Source organism: Protomyctophum bolini, assembly GCF_963924005.1.
Source record: "Protomyctophum bolini genome assembly, chromosome: 20".
NCBI lineage: Eukaryota > Metazoa > Chordata > Actinopteri > Myctophiformes > Myctophidae > Protomyctophum > Protomyctophum bolini.
In genome coordinates, this window is record NC_137881.1 from 557092 (window position 1) to 578985 (window position 21894).

Sequence of the window (21894 nt, forward strand, 5' to 3'; positions counted from 1 at the left end):
AAATAATTTGCCTCCCAAAATAATTTGCCAAAATAATTTGCCTCCCAAAATAATTTGCCTCCCAAAATAATTTGCCTCCCAAAATAATTTGCATCCCAAAATAATTTGCCTCCCAAAATAATTTGCCAAAATAATTTGCCTCCCAAAATAATTTGCCTGCCAAAATAATTTGCCAAAATAATTTGCCTCCCAAAATAATTTGCCAAAATAATTTGCCTCCCAAAATAATTTGCCAAAATAATTTGCATCCCAAAATAATTTCCCTCCCAAAATAATTTGCCAAAATAATTTGCCTCCAAAAATAATTTGCCTCCCAAAATAAATAATTTGCCTCCCAAAATAATTTGCCTCCCAAAATAATTTGCCTCCCAAAATAATTTGCATCCCAAAATAATTTGCCTCCCAAAATAATTTGCATCCCAAAATAATTTGCCTCCCAAAATAATTTGCATCCCAAAATAATTTGCCTCCCAAAATAATTTGCCAAAATAATTTGCCTCCCAAAATAATTTGCCAAAATAATTTGCCTCCCAAAATAATTTGCCAAAATAATTTGCCTCCCAAAATAATTTGCCAAAATAATTTGCCTCCCAAAATAATTTGCCTCCCAAAATAATTTGCCTCCCAAAATAATTTGCCAAAATAATTTGCCTCCCAAAATAATTTGCCAAAATAATTTGCCTCCCAAAATAATTTGCCTCCCAAAATAATTTGCCAAAATAATTTGCCTCCCAAAATAATTTGCCTCCCAAAAATTTGCCTCCCAAAATAATTTGCATCCCAAAATAATTTGCCTCCCAAAATAGTTTGCCTCCCAAAATAATTTGCCAAAATAATTTGCCTCCCAAAATAATTTGCCTCCCAAAATAATTTGCCAAAATAATTTGCCTCCCAAAATAATTTGCCTCCCAAAATAATTTGCCAAAATAATTTGCCTCCCAAAATAATTTGCCTCCCAAAATAATTTGCCAAAATAATTTGCCTCCCAAATTTGCCCAAATAATTTGCCTCCCAAAATAATTTGCCAAAATAATTTGCCTCCCAAAATAATTTGCCTCCCAAAATAATTTGCCTGCCAAAATAATTTGCCTCCCAAAATAATTTGCCTCCCAAAATAATTTGCCAAAATAATTTGCCTCCCAAAATAATTTGCCAAAATAATTTGCCTCCCAAAATAATTTGCCTCCCAAAATAAATAATTTGCCTCCCAAAATAATTTGCCTCCCAAAATAATTTGCCTCCCAAAATAATTTGCCTCCCAAAATAATTTGCCTCCCAAAATAATTTGCATCCCAAAATAATTTTGCCTCCCAAAATAATTTGCCAAAATAATTTGCCTCCCAAAATAATTTGCCAAAATAATTTGCCTGCCAAAATAATTTGCCTCCCAAAATAATTTGCCTCCCAAAATAATTTGCCTCCCAAAATAATTTGCCTGCCAAAATAATTTGCCTCCCAAAATAATTTGCCAAAATAATTTGCCTCCCAAAATAATTTTCCAAAATAATTTGCCTCCCAAAATAATTTGCCAAAATAATTTGCCTCCCAAAATAATTTGCCAAAATAATTTGCCTCCCAAAATAATTTGCCTCCCAAAATAATTTGCCTCCCAAAATAATTTGCATCCCAAAATAATTTGCCTCCCAAAATAATTTGCCTCCCAAAATAATTTGCCAAAATAATTTGCCTCCCAAAATAATTTGCCAAAATAATTTGCCTCCCAAAATAATTTGCCTCCCAAAATAAATTTCCTCCCAAAATAATTTGCTTCCCAAAATAATTTGCCAAAATAATTTGCCTCCCAAAGTGTAAAATAATGTTTTAGGAGCTGTTTTTCAACAACCAAAAGTGTCAAATAATGTTTTAGGAGCTGTTTCTCAACAACCAAAAGTGTAAAATAATGTTTTAGGAGCTGTTTCTCAACAACCAAAAGTGTCAAATAATGTTTTATGAGCTGTTTCTCAACAACCAAAGTGTCAAATAATGGTTAGAAGCTGTTTTTCAACAACCAAAAGTGTCAAATAATGTTTTAGGAGCTGTTTCTCAATAACCAAAAGTGTAAAATAATGTTTTAGGAGCTGTTTCTCAACAACCAAAGTGTCAAATAATGGTTAGAAGCTGTTTTTCAACAACCAAAAGTGTCAAATAATGTTTTAGGAGCTGTTTCTCAACAACCAAAAGTGTAAAATAATGTTTTAGGAGCTGTTTCTCAACAACCAAAGTGTCAAATAATGGTTAGAAGCTGTTTTTCAACAACCAAAAGTGTCAAATAATGTTTTAGGAGCTGTTTCTCAACAACCAAAAGTGTAAAATAATGTTTTATGAGCTGTTTCTCAACAACCAAAGTGTCAAATAATGGTTAGAAGCTGTTTTTCAACAACCAAAAGTGTCAAATAATGTTTTAGGAGCTGTTTCTCAACAACCAAAAGTGTAAAATAATGTTTTAGGAGCTGTTTCTCAACAACCAACGTGTCAAATAATGGTTAGAAGCTGTTTTTCAACAACCAAAAGTGTCAAATAATGTTTTAGGAGCTGTTTCTCAACAACCAAAGTGTCAAATAAAGGTTAGAAGCTGTTTTTCAACAACCAAAAGTGTCAAATAATGTTTTAGGAGCTGTTTCTTTGGCAAATTATTTTGGGAGGCAAATTATTTTGGCAAATTATTTTGGGAGGCAAATTATTTTGGCAATTATTTTGGGAGGCAAATTATTATTATTTGCAGATTACAAAATAATCCCCCACCCACTCGAGTCAAAATAAAAACCAACGAAGAAGAAGGGGGAAGTCCCGCCTCGTTGTCTGGGCCAGCCAATGGGCCAGCTGGCCTGAACTGGGCCAAAACTGATCTAGAAAGATGGCGACTTCCATTGCAAGGATTGACAGGCTTCATTTTACGTTCACGTTAGACCCGCGGAACGCTTTGTCCATATTTTTTACAGTCTATGGTTTAAACATTAGTTCTCTGTGTGTGTGTGTGTGTTTGTATGTGTGTGTGTGTGTGTGTGTGTAGGAGGCGTGTCTCCGCGGCATCAAGGAGGTGATCTCTGCGTGGATTGGTCAGAGTGTGTACCATGTGGTCTGGCTCAACTGTAAGGCTGCGTACGGATATGAATACCTGTTCACCAGTCTGGGAGACGCCTTCAACACACAGGTAGCACGCACGCACGAATGCAAAATTCTTGCATAATAATAATAAAATAATTTGCCAAAATAATTTGCCAAAATAATTTGCCTGCCAAAATAATTTGCCTCCCAAAATAATTTGCCAAAATAATTTGCCAAAATAATTTGCCTCCCAAAATAATTTGCCAAAATAATTTGCCTCCCAAAATAATTTGCCAAAATAATTTGCCTCCCAAAATAATTTGCCAAAATAATTTGCCTCCCAAAATAATTTGCCAAAATAATTTGCATCCCAAAATAATTTGCCTCCCAAAATAATTAGCCTCCCAAAATAATTTGCCTCCCAAAATAATTTGCCAAAAATAATTTGCCTCCCAAAATAATTTGCCAAAATAATTGGCCAAAATAATTTGCCTCCCAAAATAATTTGCCAAAATAATTTGCCTCCCAAAATAATTTGCCTCCCAAAATAATTTGCCAAAATAATTTGCATCCCAAAATAATTTGCCTCCCAAAATAATTTGCCAAAATAATTTGCCTGCCAAAATAATTTGCCTCCCAAAATAATTTGCCAAAATAATTTGCCTCCCCTCCCAAAATAAATTTGCCTGCCAAAATAATTTCCCTCCCAAAATAATTTGCCTCCCAAAATTATTTGCCAAAATTATTTGCCTCCCAAAATTATTTGCCTCCCAAAATAATTTGCCAAAATAATTTGCCTCCCAAAATAATTTGCCTCCCAAAATAATTTGCCAAAATAATTTGCCTCCCAAAATAATTTGCCTCCCAAAATAATTTGCCAAAATAATTTGCCTCCAAAAATAATTTGCCAAAATAATTTGCCTCGCAAAATAATTTGCCTCCCAAAATAATTTGCCTCCCAAAATAATTTGCCTGCCAAAATAATTTGCATCCCAAAATAATTTGCCTCCCAAAATAATTTGCCTCCCAAAATAATTTGCCTCCCAAAATAATTTGCCTCCCAAAGTGTAAAATAATGTTTTAGGAGCTGTTTCTCAACAACCAAAGTGTCAAATAATGGTTAGAAGCTGTTTCTCAACAACCAAAAGTGTCAAATAATGTTTTAGGAGCTGTTTCTCAACAACCAAAAGTGTAAAATAATGTTTTAGGAGCTGTTTCTCAACAACCAAAGTGTCAAATAATGGTTAGAAGCTGTTTTTCAACAACCAAAAGTGTCAAATAATGTTTTAGGAGCTGTTTCTCAACAACCAAAAGTGTAAAATAATGTTTTAGGAGCTGTTTCTCAACAACCAAAGTGTCAAATAATGGTTAGAAGCTGTTTTTCAACAACCAAAAGTGTCAAATAATGTTTTAGGAGCTGTTTCTCAACAACCAAAAGTGTAAAATAATGTTTTAGGAGCTGTTTCTCAACAACCAAAGTGTCAAATAATGGTTAGAAGCTGTTTTTCAACAACCAAAAGTGTCAAATAATGTTTTAGGAGCTGTTTCTCAACAACCAAAAGTGTCAAATAATGTTTTAGGAGCTGTTTCTCAACAACCAAAGTGTCACATAATGGTTAGAAGCTGTTTTTCAACAACCAAAAGTGTCAAATAATGTTTTAGGAGCTGTTTCTCAACAACCAAAAGTGTAAAATAATGTTTTAGGAGCTGTTTCTCAACAACCAAAGTGTCAAATAATGGTTAGAAGCTGTTTTTCAACAACCAAAAGTGTCAAATAATGTTTTAGGAGCTGTTTCCCAACAACCAAAAGTGTAAAATAATGTTTTATGAGCTGTTTCTCAACAACCAAAGTGTCAAATAATGGTTAGAAGCTGTTTTTCAACAACCAAAAGTGTCAAATAATGTTTTAGGAGCTGTTTCTCAATAACCAAAAGTGTAAAATAATGTTTTAGGAGCTTTTTCTCAACAACCAAAGTGTCAAATAATGGTTAGAAGCTGTTTTTCAACAACCAAAAGTGTCAAATAATGTTTTAGGAGCTGTTTCTCAACAACCAAAAGTGTAAAATAATGTTTTAGGAGCTGTTTTTCAACAACCAAAAGTGTCAAATAATGTTTTAGGAGCTGTTTCTCAACAACCAAAAGTGTAAAATAATGTTTTAGGAGCTGTTTCTCAACAACCAACGTGTCAAATAATGGTTAGAAGCTGTTTTTCAACAACCAAAAGTGTCAAATAATGTTTTAGGAGCTGTTTCTCAACAACCAAAGTGTCAAATAATGGTTAGAAGCTGTTTTTCAACAACCAAAAGTGTCAAATAATGTTTTAGGAGCTGTTTCTTTGGCAAATTATTTTGGGAGGCAAATTATTTTGGCAAATTATTTTGGGAGGCAAATTATTTTGGCAATTATTTTGGGAGGCAAATTATTATTATTTGCAGATTACAAAATAATCCCCCACCCACTCGAGTCAAAATAAAAACCAACGAAGAAGAAGGGGGAAGTCCCGCCTCGTTGTCTGGGCCAGCCAATGGGCCAGCTGGCCTGAACTGGGCCAAAACTGATCTAGAAAGATGGCGACTTCCATTGCAAGGACTGACAGGCTTCATTTTACGTTCACGTTAGACCCGCGGAACGCTTTGTCCATATTTTTTACAGTCTATGGTTTAAACATTAGTTCTGTGTGTGTGTGTGTGTGTTTGTATGTGTGTGTGTGTGTGTGTGTGTGTGTAGGAGGCGTGTCTCCGCGGCATCAAGGAGGTGATCTCTGCGTGGATTGGTCAGAGTGTGTACCATGTGGTCTGGCTCAACTGTAAGGCTGCGTACGGATATGAATACCTGTTCACCAGTCTGGGAGACGCCTTCAACACACAGGTAGCACGCACGCACGAATGCAAAATTCTTGCATAATAATAATAAAATAATTTGCCAAAATAATTTGCCAAAATAATTTGCCTGCCAAAATAATTTGCCTCCCAAAATAATTTGCCAAAATAATTTGCCTCCCAAAATAATTTGCCTCCCAAAATAATTTGCCAAAATAATTTGCCTCCCAAAATAATTTGCCAAAATAATTTGCCTCCCAAAATAATTTGCCAAAATAATTTGCCTCCCAAAATAATTTGCCTCCCAAAATAATTTGCCAAAATAATTTGCATCCAAAAATAATTTGCCTCCCAAAATAATTAGCCTCCCAAAATAATTTGCCAAAATAATTTGCCTCCCAAAATAATTTGCCTCCCAAAATAATTTGCCAAAATAATTTGCCTCCCAAAATAATTTGCCAAAATAATTTGCCTCCCAAAATAATTTGCCAAAATAATTTGCCAAAATAATTTGCCAAAATAATTTGCCAAAATAATTTGCCTCCCAAAATAATTTGCCAAAATAATTTGCCTCCCAAAATAATTTGCCAAAAATAATTTGCCTCCCAAAATAATTTGCCAAAATAATTTGCCTCCCAAAATAATTTGCCAAAATAATTTGCCTCCCAAAATAATTTGCCTCCCAAAATAATTTGCCTCCCAAAATAATTTGCCAAAATAATTTGCATCCCAAAATAATTTGCCTCCCAAAATAATTTGCCTCCCAAAATAATTTCCCAACATAATTTGCCAAAATAATTTGCCAAAATAATTTGCCTCCCAAAATAATTTGCCTCCCAAAATAATTTGCCAAAATAATTTGCCAAAATAATTTGCCAAAATAATTTGCCTCCCAAAATAATTTGCCAAAATAATTTGCCTCCCAAAATAATTTGCCAAAATAATTTTCATCCCAAAATAATTAGCCTCCCAAAATAATTAGCCTCCCAAAATAATTTGCCTCCCAAAATAATTTGCCTCCCAAAATAATTTGCCTCCCAAAATAATTTGCCAAAATAATTTGCCTCCCAAAATAATTTGCCAAAATAATTTGCCAAAATAATTTGCCAAAATAATTTGCCAAAATAATTTGCCAAAATAATTTGCCAAAATAATTTGCCAAAATAATTTGCCTCCCAAAATAATTTGCCAAAATAATTTGCCTCCCAAAATAATTTGCCAAAAATAATTTGCCTCCCAAAATAATTTGCCAAAATAATTTGCCTCCCAAAATAATTTGCCAAAATAATTTGCCTCCCAAAATAATTTGCCTCCCAAAATAATTTGCCTCCCAAAATAATTTGCATCCCAAAATAATTTGCCTCCCAAAATAATTTCCCAACATAATTTGCCAAAATAATTTGCCAAAATAATTTGCCTCCCAAAATAATTTGCCTCCCAAAATAATTTGCCTCCCAAAATAATTTGCCAAAATAATTTGCCAAAATAATTTGCCTCCCAAAATAATTTGCCAAAATAATTTGCCTCCCAAAATAATTTGCCAAAATAATTTGCCTCCCAAATAATTTGCCAAAATAATTTGCCTCCCAAAATAATTTGCCAAAATAATTTGCATCCCAAAATAATTTGCCTCCCAAAATAATTTGCATCCCAAAATAATTTGCCTCCCAAAATAATTTGCCAAAATAATTTGCCTCCCAAAATAATTTGCCAAAATAATTTGCCAAAATAATTTGCCTCCCAAAATAATTTGCCTCCCAAAATAATTTGCCTCCCAAAATAATTTGCCTCCCAAAATAATTTGCCAAAATAATTTGCATCCCAAAATAATTTGCCTCCCAAAATAATTTGCCTCCCAAAATAATTTGCCAAAATAATTTGCCTCCCAAAATAATTTGCCAAAATAATTTGCCTCCCAAAATAATTTGCCTCCCAAAATAATTTGCCTCCCAAAATAATTTGCCTCCCAAAATAATTTGCCTCCCAAAGTGTAAAATAATGTTTTAGGAGCTGTTTCTCAACAACCAAAGTGTCAAATAATGGTTAGAAGCTGTTTTTCAACAACCAAAAGTGTCAAATAATGTTTTAGGAGCTGTTTCTCAACAACCAAAAGTGTAAAATAATGTTTTAGGAGCTGTTTCTCAACAAAACATTGGTCTCAACAACCAAAGTGTCAAATAATGGTTAGAAGCTGTTTTTCAACAACCAAAAGTGTCAAATAATGTTTTAGGAGCTGTTTCTCAAAAACCAAAAGTGTAAAATAATGTTTTAGGAGCTGTTTCTCAACAACCAAAGTGTCAAATAATGTTTTAGGAGCTGTTTTTCAACAACCAAAAGTGTCAAATAATGTTTTAGGAGCTGTTTCTCAACAACCAAAGTGTCAAATAATGGTTAGAAGCTGTTTTTCAACAACCAAAAGTGTCAAATAATGTTTTAGGAGCTGTTTCTTTGGCAAATTATTTTGGGAGGCAAATTATTTTGGCAAATTATTTTGGGAGGCAAATTATTTTGGCAATTATTTTGGGAGGCAAATTATTATTATTTGCAGATTACAAAATAATCCCCCACCCACTCGAGTCAAAATAAAAACCAACGAAGAAGAAGGGGGAAGTCCCGCCTCGTTGTCTGGGCCAGCCAATGGGCCAGCTGGCCTGAACTGGGCCAAAACTGATCTAGAAAGATGGCGACTTCCATTGCAAGGACTGACAGGCTTCATTTTACGTTCACGTTAGACCCGCGGAACGCTTTGTCCATATTTTTTACAGTCTATGGTTTAAACATTAGTTCTGTGTGTGTGTGTGTGTGTTTGTATGTGTGTGTGTGTGTGTGTGTGTGTGTAGGAGGCGTGTCTCCGCGGCATCAAGGAGGTGATCTCTGCGTGGATTGGTCAGAGTGTGTACCATGTGGTCTGGCTCAACTGTAAGGCTGCGTACGGATATGAATACCTGTTCACCAGTCTGGGAGACGCCTTCAACACACAGGTAGCACGCACGCACGAATGCAAAATTCTTGCATAATAATAATAAAATAATTTGCCAAAATAATTTGCCAAAATAATTTGCCTGCCAAAATAATTTGCCTCCCAAAATAATTTGCCAAAATAATTTGCCTCCCAAAATAATTTGCCTCCCAAAATAATTTGCCAAAATAATTTGCCTCCCAAAATAATTTGCCAAAATAATTTGCCTCCCAAAATAATTTGCCAAAATAATTTGCCTCCCAAAATAATTTGCCTCCCAAAATAATTTGCCAAAATAATTTGCATCCAAAAATAATTTGCCTCCCAAAATAATTAGCCTCCCAAAATAATTTGCCAAAATAATTTGCCTCCCAAAATAATTTGCCTCCCAAAATAATTTGCCAAAATAATTTGCCTCCCAAAATAATTTGCCAAAATAATTTGCCTCCCAAAATAATTTGCCAAAATAATTTGCCAAAATAATTTGCCAAAATAATTTGCCTCCCAAAATAATTTGCCAAAATAATTTGCCTCCCAAAATAATTTGCCAAAAATAATTTGCCTCCCAAAATAATTTGCCAAAATAATTTGCCTCCCAAAATAATTTGCCAAAATAATTTGCCTCCCAAAATAATTTGCCTCCCAAAATAATTTGCCTCCCAAAATAATTTGCCAAAATAATTTGCATCCCAAAATAATTTGCCTCCCAAAATAATTTGCCTCCCAAAATAATTTCCCAACATAATTTGCCAAAATAATTTGCCTCCCAAAATAATTTGCCTCCCAAAATAATTTGCCAAAATAATTTGCCAAAATAATTTGCCAAAATAATTTGCCAAAATAATTTGCCAAAATAATTTGCCTCCCAAAATAATTTGCCAAAATAATTTGCCTCCCAAAATAATTTGCCAAAATAATTTTCATCCCAAAATAATTAGCCTCCCAAAATAATTTGCCAAAATAATTTGCCTCCCAAAATAATTTGCCTCCCAAAATAATTTGCCTCCCAAAATAATTTGCCAAAATAATTTGCCTCCCAAAATAATTTGCCAAAATAATTTGCCTCCCAAAATAATTTGCCAAAATAATTTGCCAAAATAATTTGCCAAAATAATTTGCCAAAATAATTTGCCTCCCAAAATAATTTGCCAAAATAATTTGCCTCCCAAAATAATTTGCCAAAAATAATTTGCCTCCCAAAATAATTTGCCAAAATAATTTGCCTCCCAAAATAATTTGCCAAAATAATTTGCCTCCCAAAATAATTTGCCTCCCAAAATAATTTGCCTCCCAAAATAATTTGCATCCCAAAATAATTTGCCTCCCAAAATAATTTCCCAACATAATTTGCCAAAATAATTTGCCAAAATAATTTGCCTCCCAAAATAATTTGCCTCCCAAAATAATTTGCCTCCCAAAATAATTTGCCAAAATAATTTGCCAAAATAATTTGCCTCCCAAAATAATTTGCCAAAATAATTTGCCTCCCAAAATAATTTGCCAAAATAATTTGCCTCCCAAATAATTTGCCAAAATAATTTGCCTCCCAAAATAATTTGCCAAAATAATTTGCATCCCAAAATAATTTGCCTCCCAAAATAATTTGCATCCCAAAATAATTTGCCTCCCAAAATAATTTGCCAAAATAATTTGCCTCCCAAAATAATTTGCCAAAATAATTTGCCAAAATAATTTGCCAAAATAATTTGCCTCCCAAAATAATTTGCCTCCCAAAATAATTTGCCTCCCAAAATAATTTGCCTCCCAAAATAATTTGCCAAAATAATTTGCATCCCAAAATAATTTGCCTCCCAAAATAATTTGCCTCCCAAAATAATTTGCCAAAATAATTTGCCTCCCAAAATAATTTGCCAAAATAATTTGCCTCCCAAAATAATTTGCCTCCCAAAATAATTTGCCTCCCAAAATAATTTGCCTCCCAAAATAATTTGCCTCCCAAAGTGTAAAATAATGTTTTAGGAGCTGTTTCTCAACAACCAAAGTGTCAAATAATGGTTAGAAGCTGTTTTTCAACAACCAAAAGTGTCAAATAATGTTTTAGGAGCTGTTTCTCAACAACCAAAAGTGTAAAATAATGTTTTAGGAGCTGTTTCTCAACAACCAAAGTGTCAAATAATGGTTAGAAGCTGTTTTTCAACAACCAAAAGTGTCAAATAATGTTTTAGGAGCTGTTTCTCAAAAACCAAAAGTGTAAAATAATGTTTTAGGAGCTGTTTCTCAACAACCAAAGTGTCAAATAATGTTTTAGGAGCTGTTTTTCAACAACCAAAAGTGTCAAATAATGTTTTAGGAGCTGTTTCTCAACAACCAAAAGTGTAAAATAATGTTTTAGGAGCTGTTTCTCAACAACCAACGTGTCAAATAATGGTTAGAAGCTGTTTTTCAACAACCAAAAGTGTCAAATAATGTTTTAGGAGCTGTTTCTCAACAACCAAAGTGTCAAATAATGGTTAGAAGCTGTTTTTCAACAACCAAAAGTGTCAAATAATGTTTTAGGAGCTGTTTCTTTGGCAAATTATTTTGGGAGGCAAATTATTTTGGCAAATTATTTTGGGAGGCAAATTATTTTGGCAATTATTTTGGGAGGCAAATTATTATTATTTGCAGATTACAAAATAATCCCCCACCCACTCGAGTCAAAATAAAAACCAACGAAGAAGAAGGGGGAAGTCCCGCCTCGTTGTCTGGGCCAGCCAATGGGCCAGCTGGCCTGAACTGGGCCAAAACTGATCTAGAAAGATGGCGACTTCCATTGCAAGGACTGACAGGCTTCATTTTACGTTCACGTTAGACCCGCGGAACGCTTTGTCCATATTTTTTACAGTCTATGGTTTAAACATTAGTTCTGTGTGTGTGTGTGTGTGTTTGTATGTGTGTGTGTGTGTGTGTGTGTGTGTAGGAGGCGTGTCTCCGCGGCATCAAGGAGGTGATCTCTGCGTGGATTGGTCAGAGTGTGTACCATGTGGTCTGGCTCAACTGTAAGGCTGCGTACGGATATGAATACCTGTTCACCAGTCTGGGAGACGCCTTCAACACACAGGTAGCACGCACGCACGAATGCAAAATTCTTGCATAATAATAATAAAATAATTTGCCAAAATAATTTGCCAAAATAATTTGCCTGCCAAAATAATTTGCCTCCCAAAATAATTTGCCAAAATAATTTGCCTCCCAAAATAATTTGCCTCCCAAAATAATTTGCCAAAATAATTTGCCAAAATAATTTGCCTCCCAAAATAATTTGCCAAAATAATTTGCCTCCCAAAATAATTTGCCAAAATAATATGCCTCCCAAAATAATTTGCCTCCCAAAATAATTTGCCAAAATAATTTGCATCCAAAAATAATTTGCCTCCCAAAATAATTAGCCTCCCAAAATAATTTGCCAAAATAATTTGCCTCCCAAAATAATTTGCCTCCCAAAATAATTTGCCAAAATAATTTGCCTCCCAAAATAATTTGCCAAAATAATTTGCCTCCCAAAATAATTTGCCAAAATAATTTGCCAAAATAATTTGCCTCCCAAAATAATTTGCCAAAATAATTTGCCTCCCAAAATAATTTGCCAAAATAATTTGCCTCCCAAAATAATTTGCCAAAATAATTTGCCTCCCAAAATAATTTGCCTCCCAAAATAATTTGCCTCCCAAAATAATTTGCCTCCCAAAATAATTTGCCTCCCAAAATAATTTGCCAAAATAATTTGCATCCCAAAATAATTTGCCTCCCAAAATAATTTGCCTCCCAAAATAATTTCCCAACATAATTTGCCAAAATAATTTGCCAAAATAATTTGCCTCCCAAAATAATTTGCCTCCCAAAATAATTTGCCTCCCAAAATAATTTGCCTCCCAAAATAATTTGCCTCCCAAAATAATTTGCCAAAATAATTTGCCAAAATAATTTGCCAAAATAATTTGCCTCCCAAAATAATTTGCCAAAATAATTTGCCTCCCAAAATAATTTGCCTCCCAAAATAATTTGCCAAAATAATTTGCCTCCCAAAATAATTTGCCAAAATAATTTGCCTCCCAAAATAATTTGCCAAAATAATTTGCATCCCAAAATAATTAGCCTCCCAAAATAATTTGCCAAAATAATTTGCCAAAATAATTTGCCAAAATAATTTGCCTCCCAAAATAATTTGCCAAAATAATTTGCCTCCCAAAATAATTTGCCTCCCAAAATAATTTGCCAAAATAATTTGCCTCCCAAAATAATTTGCCAAAATAATTTGCCTCCCAAAATAATTTGCCAAAATAATTTGCCAAAATAATTTGCCTCCCAAAATAATTTGCCAAAATAATTTGCCTCCCAAAATAATTTGCCAAAATAATTTGCCTCCCAAAATAATTTGCCAAAATAATTTGCCTCCCAAAATAATTTGCCTCCCAAAATAATTTGCCTCCCAAAATAATTTGCCTCCCAAAATAATTTGCCTCCCAAAATAATTTGCCAAAATAATTTGCATCCCAAAATAATTTGCCTCCCAAAATAATTTGCCTCCCAAAATAATTTCCCAACATAATTTGCCAAAATAATTTGCCAAAATAATTTGCCTCCCAAAATAATTTGCCTCCCAAAATAATTTGCCTCCCAAAATAATTTGCCTCCCAAAATAATTTGCCAAAATAATTTGCCAAAATAATTTGCCAAAATAATTTGCCAAAATAATTTGCCAAAATAATTTGCCTCCCAAAATAATTTGCCAAAATAATTTGCCTCCCAAAATAATTTGCCTCCCAAAATAATTTGCCAAAATAATTTGCCTCCCAAAATAATTTGCCAAAATAATTTGCCTCCCAAAATAATTTGCCAAAATAATTTGCATCCCAAAATAATTAGCCTCCCAAAATAATTTGCCAAAATAATTTGCCTCCCAAAATAATTTGCCTCCCAAAATAATTTGCCAAAATAATTTGCCTCCCAAAATAATTTGCCAAAATAATTTGCCAAAATAATTTGCCAAAATAATTTGCCAAAATAATTTGCCTCCCAAAATAATTTGCCAAAATAATTTGCCTCCCAAAATAATTTGCCAAAAATAATTTGCCTCCCAAAATAATTTGCCAAAATAATTTGCCTCCCAAAATAATTTGCCAAAATAATTTGCCTCCCAAAATAATTTGCCTCCCAAAATAATTTGCCTCCCAAAATAATTTGCCAAAATAATTTGCATCCCAAAATAATTTGCCTCCCAAAATAATTTGCCTCCCAAAATAATTTCCCAACATAATTTGCCAAAATAATTTGCCAAAATAATTTGCCTCCCAAAATAATTTGCCTCCCAAAATAATTTGCCTCCCAAAATAATTTGCCAAAATAATTTGCCAAAATAATTTGCCTCCCAAAATAATTTGCCAAAATAATTTGCCTCCCAAAATAATTTGCCAAAATAATTTGCCTCCCAAATAATTTGCCAAAATAATTTGCCTCCCAAAATAATTTGCCAAAATAATTTGCATCCCAAAATAATTTGCCTCCCAAAATAATTTGCATCCCAAAATAATTTGCCTCCCAAAATAATTTGCCAAAATAATTTGCCTCCCAAAATAATTTGCCAAAATAATTTGCCTCCCAAAATAATTTGCCTCCCAAAATAATTTGCCTCCCAAAATAATTTGCCTCCCAAAATAATTTGCCTCCCAAAATAATTTGCCAAAATAATTTGCATCCCAAAATAATTTGCCAAAATAATTTGCCTCCCAAAATAATTTGCCAAAATAATTTGCCTCCCAAAATAATTTGCCTCCCAAAATAATTTGCCTCCCAAAATAATTTGCCAAAATAATTTGCCTCCCAAAATAATTTGCCTCCCAAAATAATTTGCCTCCCAAAGTGTAAAATAATGTTTTAGGAGCTGTTTCTCAACAACCAAAGTGTCAAATAATGGTTAGAAGCTGTTTTTCAACAACCAAAAGTGTCAAATAATGTTTTAGGAGCTGTTTCTCAACAACCAAAAGTGTAAAATAATGTTTTAGGAGCTGTTTCTCAACAACCAAAGTGTCAAATAATGGTTAGAAGCTGTTTTTCAACAACCAAAAGTGTCAAATAATGTTTTAGGAGCTGTTTCTCAAAAACCAAAAGTGTAAAATAATGTTTTAGGAGCTGTTTCTCAACAACCAAAGTGTCAAATAATGGTTAGAAGCTGTTTTTCAACAACCAAAAGTGTCAAATAATGTTTTAGGAGCTGTTTCTCAACAACCAAAAGTGTAAAATAATGTTTTATGAGCTGTTTCTCAACAACCAAAGTGTCAAATAATGGTTAGAAGCTGTTTTTCAACAACCAAAAGTGTCAAATAATGTTTTAGGAGCTGTTTCTCAACAACCAAAAGTGTAAAATAATGTTTTATGAGCTGTTTCTCAACAACCAAAGTGTCAAATAATGGTTAGAAGCTGTTTTTCAACAACCAAAAGTGTCAAATAATGTTTTAGGAGCTGTTTCTCAATAACCAAAAGTGTAAAATAATGTTTTAGGAGCTGTTTCTCAACAACCAAAGTGTCAAATAATGGTTAGAAGCTGTTTTTCAACAACCAAAAGTGTCAAATAATGTTTTAGGAGCTGTTTCTCAACAACCAAAAGTGTAAAATAATGTTTTAGGAGCTGTTTCTCAACAACCAAAGTGTCAAATAATGGTTAGAAGCTGTTTTTCAACAACCAAAAGTGTCAAATAATGTTTTAGGAGCTGTTTCTCAACAACCAAAAGTGTAAAATAATGTTTTAGGAGCTGTTTCTCAACAACCAAAGTGTCAAATAATGGTTAGAAGCTGTTTTTCAACAACCAAAAGTGTCAAATAATGTTTTAGGAGCTGTTTCTCAACAACCAAAAGTGTCAATGTTTTAGGAGCTGTTTCTCAACAACCAAAGTGTCAAATAATGGTTAGAAGCTGTTTTTCAACAACCAAAAGTGTCAAATAATGTTTTAGGAGCTGTTTCTCAACAACCAAAGTGTCAAATAATGGTTAGAAGCTGTTTTTCAACAACCAAAAGTGTCAAATAATGTTTTAGGAGCTGTTTCTCAACAACCAAAAGTGTAAAATAATGTTTTAGAAGCTGTTTCTCAACAACCAAAGTGTCAAATAATGGTTAGAAGCTGTTTTTCAACAACCAAAAGTGTCAAATAATGTTTTAGGAGCTGTTTCTCAACAACCAAAAGTGTAAAATAATGTTTTAGGAGCTGTTTCTCAACAACCAAAGTGTCAAATAATGGTTAGAAGCTGTTTTTCAACAACCAAAAGTGTCAAATAATGTTTTAGGAGCTGTTTCTCAACAACCAAAAGTGTCAAATAATGTTTTAGGAGCTGTTTCTCAACAACCAAAGTGTCAAATAATGGTTAGAAGCTGTTTTTCAACAACCAAAAGTGTCAAATAATGTTTTAGGAGCTGTTTCTCAACAACCAAAAGTGTAAAATAATGTTTTATGAGCTGTTTCTCAACAACCAAAGTGTCAAATAATGGTTAGAAGCTGTTTTTCAACAACCAAAAGTGTCAAATAATGTTTTAGGAGCTGTTTCTCAACAACCAAAAGTGTAAAATAATGTTTTATGAGCTGTTTCTCAACAACCAAAGTGTCAAATAATGGTTAGAAGCTGTTTTTCAACAACCAAAAGTGTCAAATAATGTTTTAGGAGCTAAGGGAAGACACGAAGTCCATTTGTATCACATTTGAAGGAGAGCTACCAGATCGTATATAATGTGGATTACACATCGTACAGAGTCAGGCCTTATGAGAGAGGTCCTACCGTCCTATGATATGTTTCTGTTGCCAGGAATACGGCCATGTGGCATCTGTTTGCAGAGGAGTGAAAAGATGTGGAAGGTTAGGGCAAGGAGCTCCATCCATCCATAGTTCAGCCCGCGTGGTGCATGGGGAACGGTGTGTCACGACACAACTTCAACCAAACCTCACCCACCTTCCGTTCGAGTGTCTTCTCTCACCGGCGTATTATCGTATTTAATAGTAATACACAAGTGTTATTAAGGAAATTCAGACAGCTAGCTGTCAAGCTAACCGCCCAAAACTACTATTTGCATAGGGAGGATTCCTTGTCAAGCTTTTGACAGAACACGCTGTCTGGATGTAGAGGTCTGCTGTGGGAGTGGGAGACTGCCGACAACTGCTTTTAATCAACTTTGTCAACAGTTTAAACTGTCAATCTTGTAATATCAACGAGGGAAATGATGTTTGTGTAGACAAATGTGTTTTCTGAGTCACATAACTAGTGATGTGTGTCTGGTGTCCGTTTACCCACATCAGGCCACAGCCCAGCTGAAGCTGGCTTTCAAAGATCCGGCCATCATCCCTGCACTGTGTGCTGTCATGACTGGCTCTCAGTACCCTCAGGTATGTTTTTATTATTAACCTGAGCTCTAAATATGCTCTGAAGATCAACTTCAAATCTACTTGTGTTATAACTTTGGTATTTTATTATCTTTTCACCTCTTGTTTAGATCCGGCAGTCGGCTGCAGTGATGCTGAGGATGAGAGTGAAACAACATTGGAAGAAGATAAGCCCGGATCATAGAGAAAGGTATTAGAGATATTCCGTGTGTGGCGCAGTCAGTCACCAAAGTTATTGGGTGCCTTAAAGGAGAATTCCATGCTAGAAGGCTTTATTTGTAGTGGTTACGTCCCCACCAAAGATGTCCAGGTGTTATTTTGTGCAAAAGTGCAGCTTGCAGCACGACTGCCTTCAAGCTGTGGCACAATAAAACAAAACAACCGTATCAAATTATCAATCATTATTAATATTCACCTCATTATACAAGCAGTAAGGAGATCGTATTCCAATGTTTTTTATTGGCTATTTCCCCTAATATAAGCCTTCAATGGGTGTTGGGTTTTTGTGCTAATTCGCTTATTTCCATCGAAATGCCACTTGGGATACTATTTACATTGATTTTTGAGCGATGGAAATAAGCAAATTAGCACACCTCCCATTGGGCTTATGGTAGGGGAAATGGCCAATAAAAAACATTGGAATACGATCTCCTTACTGCTTGTATAATGAGGTGAATATTAATAATGATTGATAATTTGATATGGTTTTGTTTTATTGTGCCGCAGCTTGAAGGCAGCCGTGCTAAAAGCTTTCACACAAGAGTCAGAGTAAGTTGCCACGAGTGTCACTCCGGTGTATTTGACCCCTTCAATGTAAATATATACACAATTTACAATTACAATTTTGGCCTTTAGCAGACGCTCTTAATCCAGAGTGATTTACAGTAAACGAAACAATGGAACAATACATATAAATAGTTATCAAGAATCATGAGCAAGCTAAGAACCTAGCATCTGTCTAACAGTAGAATATCTGTACAGTGAATCTATGAGTTATAATATATACACCACAGCCTGAATGTGAATGACTGGCCCTTCATTGCTGATAACAAACTATCCTTACACCTGGGAAAAACTGAATCCATTCTCTTCGGATCAAATAGTAATCTCAGCAAGGCAGATGACTTCTTGGTTAGAGTGGGTGACTATTATCACACGAAAAGATGAAATTACCTACCTAGGTTCCATCCTGGAGGCCAATCTTTCCGGTGATAAAATGGCCACCAACGTAATCAAAAAAGTCAATCAAAGAACAAGATTCCTTTACAGGATCTCCTCACTGGTCAACAAAAACACCTTGAAGACCTTAACAGGAGCCCTCGTACAAGGTTTCTTTGACTATGCATCCACCTCGTGGTACCACAGCACCTCAAAGGCCCTTAAAACAAGGCTCCAGACCTCCCAAAACAAACTGGTCAGGCTCCTACTTGGCCTCACCCCCCGAACCTACCTCACCCCTGCCCACTTTGACAGGCTGGGATGGCTTAGGGTCGACGACAGAGTACAGCATCTTGCAATGGGTCTGGTCCACAAGATTCGATACACCACCATGATACATGATAATGTAAACGAAGTCCACACCCACAACACCAGAGGGAGTGCAACAAACCATGTACAACCCAGATTCGGCACAAACAAGGGACTTCATTCTTTTCGCTCCTATGCCACCAAAATGTGGAACGCCCTACCAACAGTCATTAAGACATGTGAATCCCTTGACTCCTTCAAAACCGCTCTCAAAGGGCACCTACGGATGGCTGCAATTCGAAACTGGCCTCTGTAAAATCTGAATCCCCCCCACCGCCCCCCCCTTTTCCCCTCACTGTATATGTATCCTTTCCCTTTGCCTCCTACATGATGAATTCCTGTTCTGTTCTTTGACTACATAGAAGTGTCTATTTGTATGTCTCTAAATGTTTTGATGAATTGAACAATGTGGACCCTGTTGTAAACAAGTGTAATGCTTAATTGGGTCGTCCACTCACAGTTGACAGTCTCTGTATTGAGTTTGTGCTTAAAATGTACTGTAATTCTACAAACTGTTAATAAATATTTCAATCAATCAATCAATCATTCAAGTCTCTGTGTTGCAGACATTCTGTGCGCCACTCCCTGTCCCAGCTGAGTGCGGTGTTGGTCAAACATGAGACACCTGACCGCTGGCCAGCTCTCCTCCAACTCCTCAGCCAGTCCACCAACAGCAACAACCCTCAGGATAAACATGAGACACCTGACCGCTGGCCAGCTCTCCTCCAACTCCTCAACCAGTCCACCAACAGCAACAACCCTCAGGATAAACATGAGACACCTGACCGCTGGCCAGCTCTCCTCCAACTCCTCAACCAGTCCACCAACATCAACAACCCTCAGGATAAACATGAGACACCTGACCGCTGGCCAGCTCTCCTCCAACTCCTCAACCAGTCCACCAACAGCAACAACCCTCAGGATAGACAGGTATACAGACCTCAAGTAGAAGTTCAGAGAAATCCATCACATTTTATATTACCAGGATTCACCGGTGGGCGCCAGGATAGTTCGTCACCTCGACGCCTACACACGTTCAATGTTGGATACATATTTTAGTGTGCTGATCAAGTTTAAAATGAGTAATATACGGTCTGGATGTCATCTTGAAATAATGAGATTAACCCATTCTGACCGGGCACCCATTTTGGTGTCGGCATCATGTTATGCTTTAGCTATTGAAAAATAGCAGATCTACAAGCTCATAGCGCGCCACCGAGTGGCGCGATACGAGCTTGTAGGTCTGCTATTTTTGAAAAATTCGAAGAACGACTGACATTTTTAGAATCTGATCTCAGGTCAGAATGGGTTAATCAGACCAGTTTGTGTCCCGTGGAAACCTCGTATGAATCTGATCTCAGGTCAGAATGGGTTAAAAACGGCGTAGTTCAGTAATCAAAACCTGTGATTGAGGGAAGGTACGGTACAGCTATATGAATCAAATGGGTGAATTAAATCAAGATTAATTTATATTCACAAGAGTCTTATGTATGTCAGGCGCCTGCTGGCCTAGTGGTCCAGGCGCATGCCACATAATAGGCTCTTGCCTGACAGCGTGTTGCGTGTTCGAGTCCCGTTCAGGTCATGACGACCTTTGCTGCATGTCTCTCCCCTTCTCTCTCCCCCTTTCTGTCCATCTTCACTTGATACTATCAATAAAGGCACAAAAGCCAAAAACAAATCTATGTATGTCATCACGCAGCACGTTTTTGCTCACAGGAACAGGAAGTAATTAAAATGAGCTTTTTAGGGACTTTTGATATAAACCTACACAAATGGAAATTTCCCCATTGTTTTGGCATCTATTGTAATTTAGGTATTCCCATGTCACCACGGATATGCTCTAAAACTGTGAAAAAACATATTTTTCATTTCACTAGGTCTCCAAAGTTTATATTTAGTCTAAAGGTGTCCTTTGTGTTCCCAGGTGGGCCTCCTGCTGTTGAGCAAGGTGGTGGAGTCCAACCCCGAGCCCTTCAAGCCTCACTACCGGCAGCTGCTCCAGCTGTTTGGCACCGTGTTGGACGATCTGGACAACCCCACGGCCCTGTACTACTGCATCCTCACGCTCACTGCGATAACCGCATATACAGGCTCAGAGGAGATGGTGAGGCATCATCATCATTCCATCTCAGGTCACCATGGGCATAGAGTAGTATACTGAGTGGCAAAAATGACTTTCTGACCTTGACATCCAAACAGAAAAGTCTGAAAATCTGATTTGCATTAAACAATGTTATGCATGCACATACCCTCTATATTAGGACATGCATGTGAAGCTACTGTGAAAGGGAAACTGGCGCAGGTTTTCTTTGAGGGAAGCTTTGAAGACGGAACAAAAGCATTAGGAAGTTTATGTCAGATTAACTATTGCATTCAGTCACCCGTAACCAATATGTTGTTGTATAACGAATAGCAGATCTACATCCTCACAACACGTGGCGATGCATTATTTATAAGCTTGTATCTTGATCACTTGCATGTTTTGTTCACACTATGTATGGAAAATGTAATTTAAGACAAGTGAAACATCACCTTCTGTAATCTGTATTGATTGAAGTGATGTATTGTCCCTCAGAACCTGATGCGCTCGCTCATCCCAAAACTGATTGTGGCTCTGAAACACCTCACCAAGGCGGATCAGGTAAATGGAGGAACTTAGATTGACATCCGAGGAGTTGCAGCTGTTCGTTGTTGGTCCCATCATGTTCCTGTGAGATCATGATGCAGTATTTTTTATTTGTTTGACTTTGTATATATAGGGATAGCCGATTCAACAAGTCTTCCTGTTGCCCACCACAAAAATACAATTTACAGTTTATGATTTAAATCATATTATACACATTATTTACACATCATTGGAGAAAATATATACAACAATTATAATAACTACATTTGTGGATACTGCCTACACTCGACAGCCCAACATTGTGTGTGTGTGTGTGTGTGTGTGTGTGTGTGTGTGTGTGTGTGTGTGTGTGTGTGTGTGTGTGTGTGTGTGTGTGACTGTGTGTGTGTGTGTGTGTGTGTGTGTTAGGCTGCTGTCGTCAATGGTGCAGACGGTCTGTCAGAGCCTGTCGGACAGTAATCAGGTGGTTCGCAGTGCTGGTCTTTTCGCCCTGGGACAGTTCTCTGAACACCTGCAGGTGAGCCTACTGTACCTCTTCATTTGATTTGTTAG

The 21894-nt window shown here is 35.7% G+C and overlaps 1 protein-coding gene across 1 annotated transcript; it reads left to right on the forward strand.

Annotated features, from left to right (window-relative positions):
• Positions 1 to 16711: 16711 nt before the first annotated feature.
• On the forward strand, positions 16712 to 21801 carry LOC308335875 (importin-4-like; the record flags this gene model as incomplete). The annotated part of the gene is made up of 7 exons (XM_080793094.1): positions 16712 to 16795; positions 17103 to 17189; positions 17297 to 17376; positions 19280 to 19643; positions 20641 to 20820; positions 21292 to 21357; positions 21751 to 21801. The coding sequence occupies 7 exons, from the start codon at positions 16712 to 16714 to the stop codon at positions 21799 to 21801; spliced, it is 912 nt and encodes a 303-aa protein (XP_080649220.1).
• Positions 21802 to 21894: the final 93 nt, after the last annotated feature.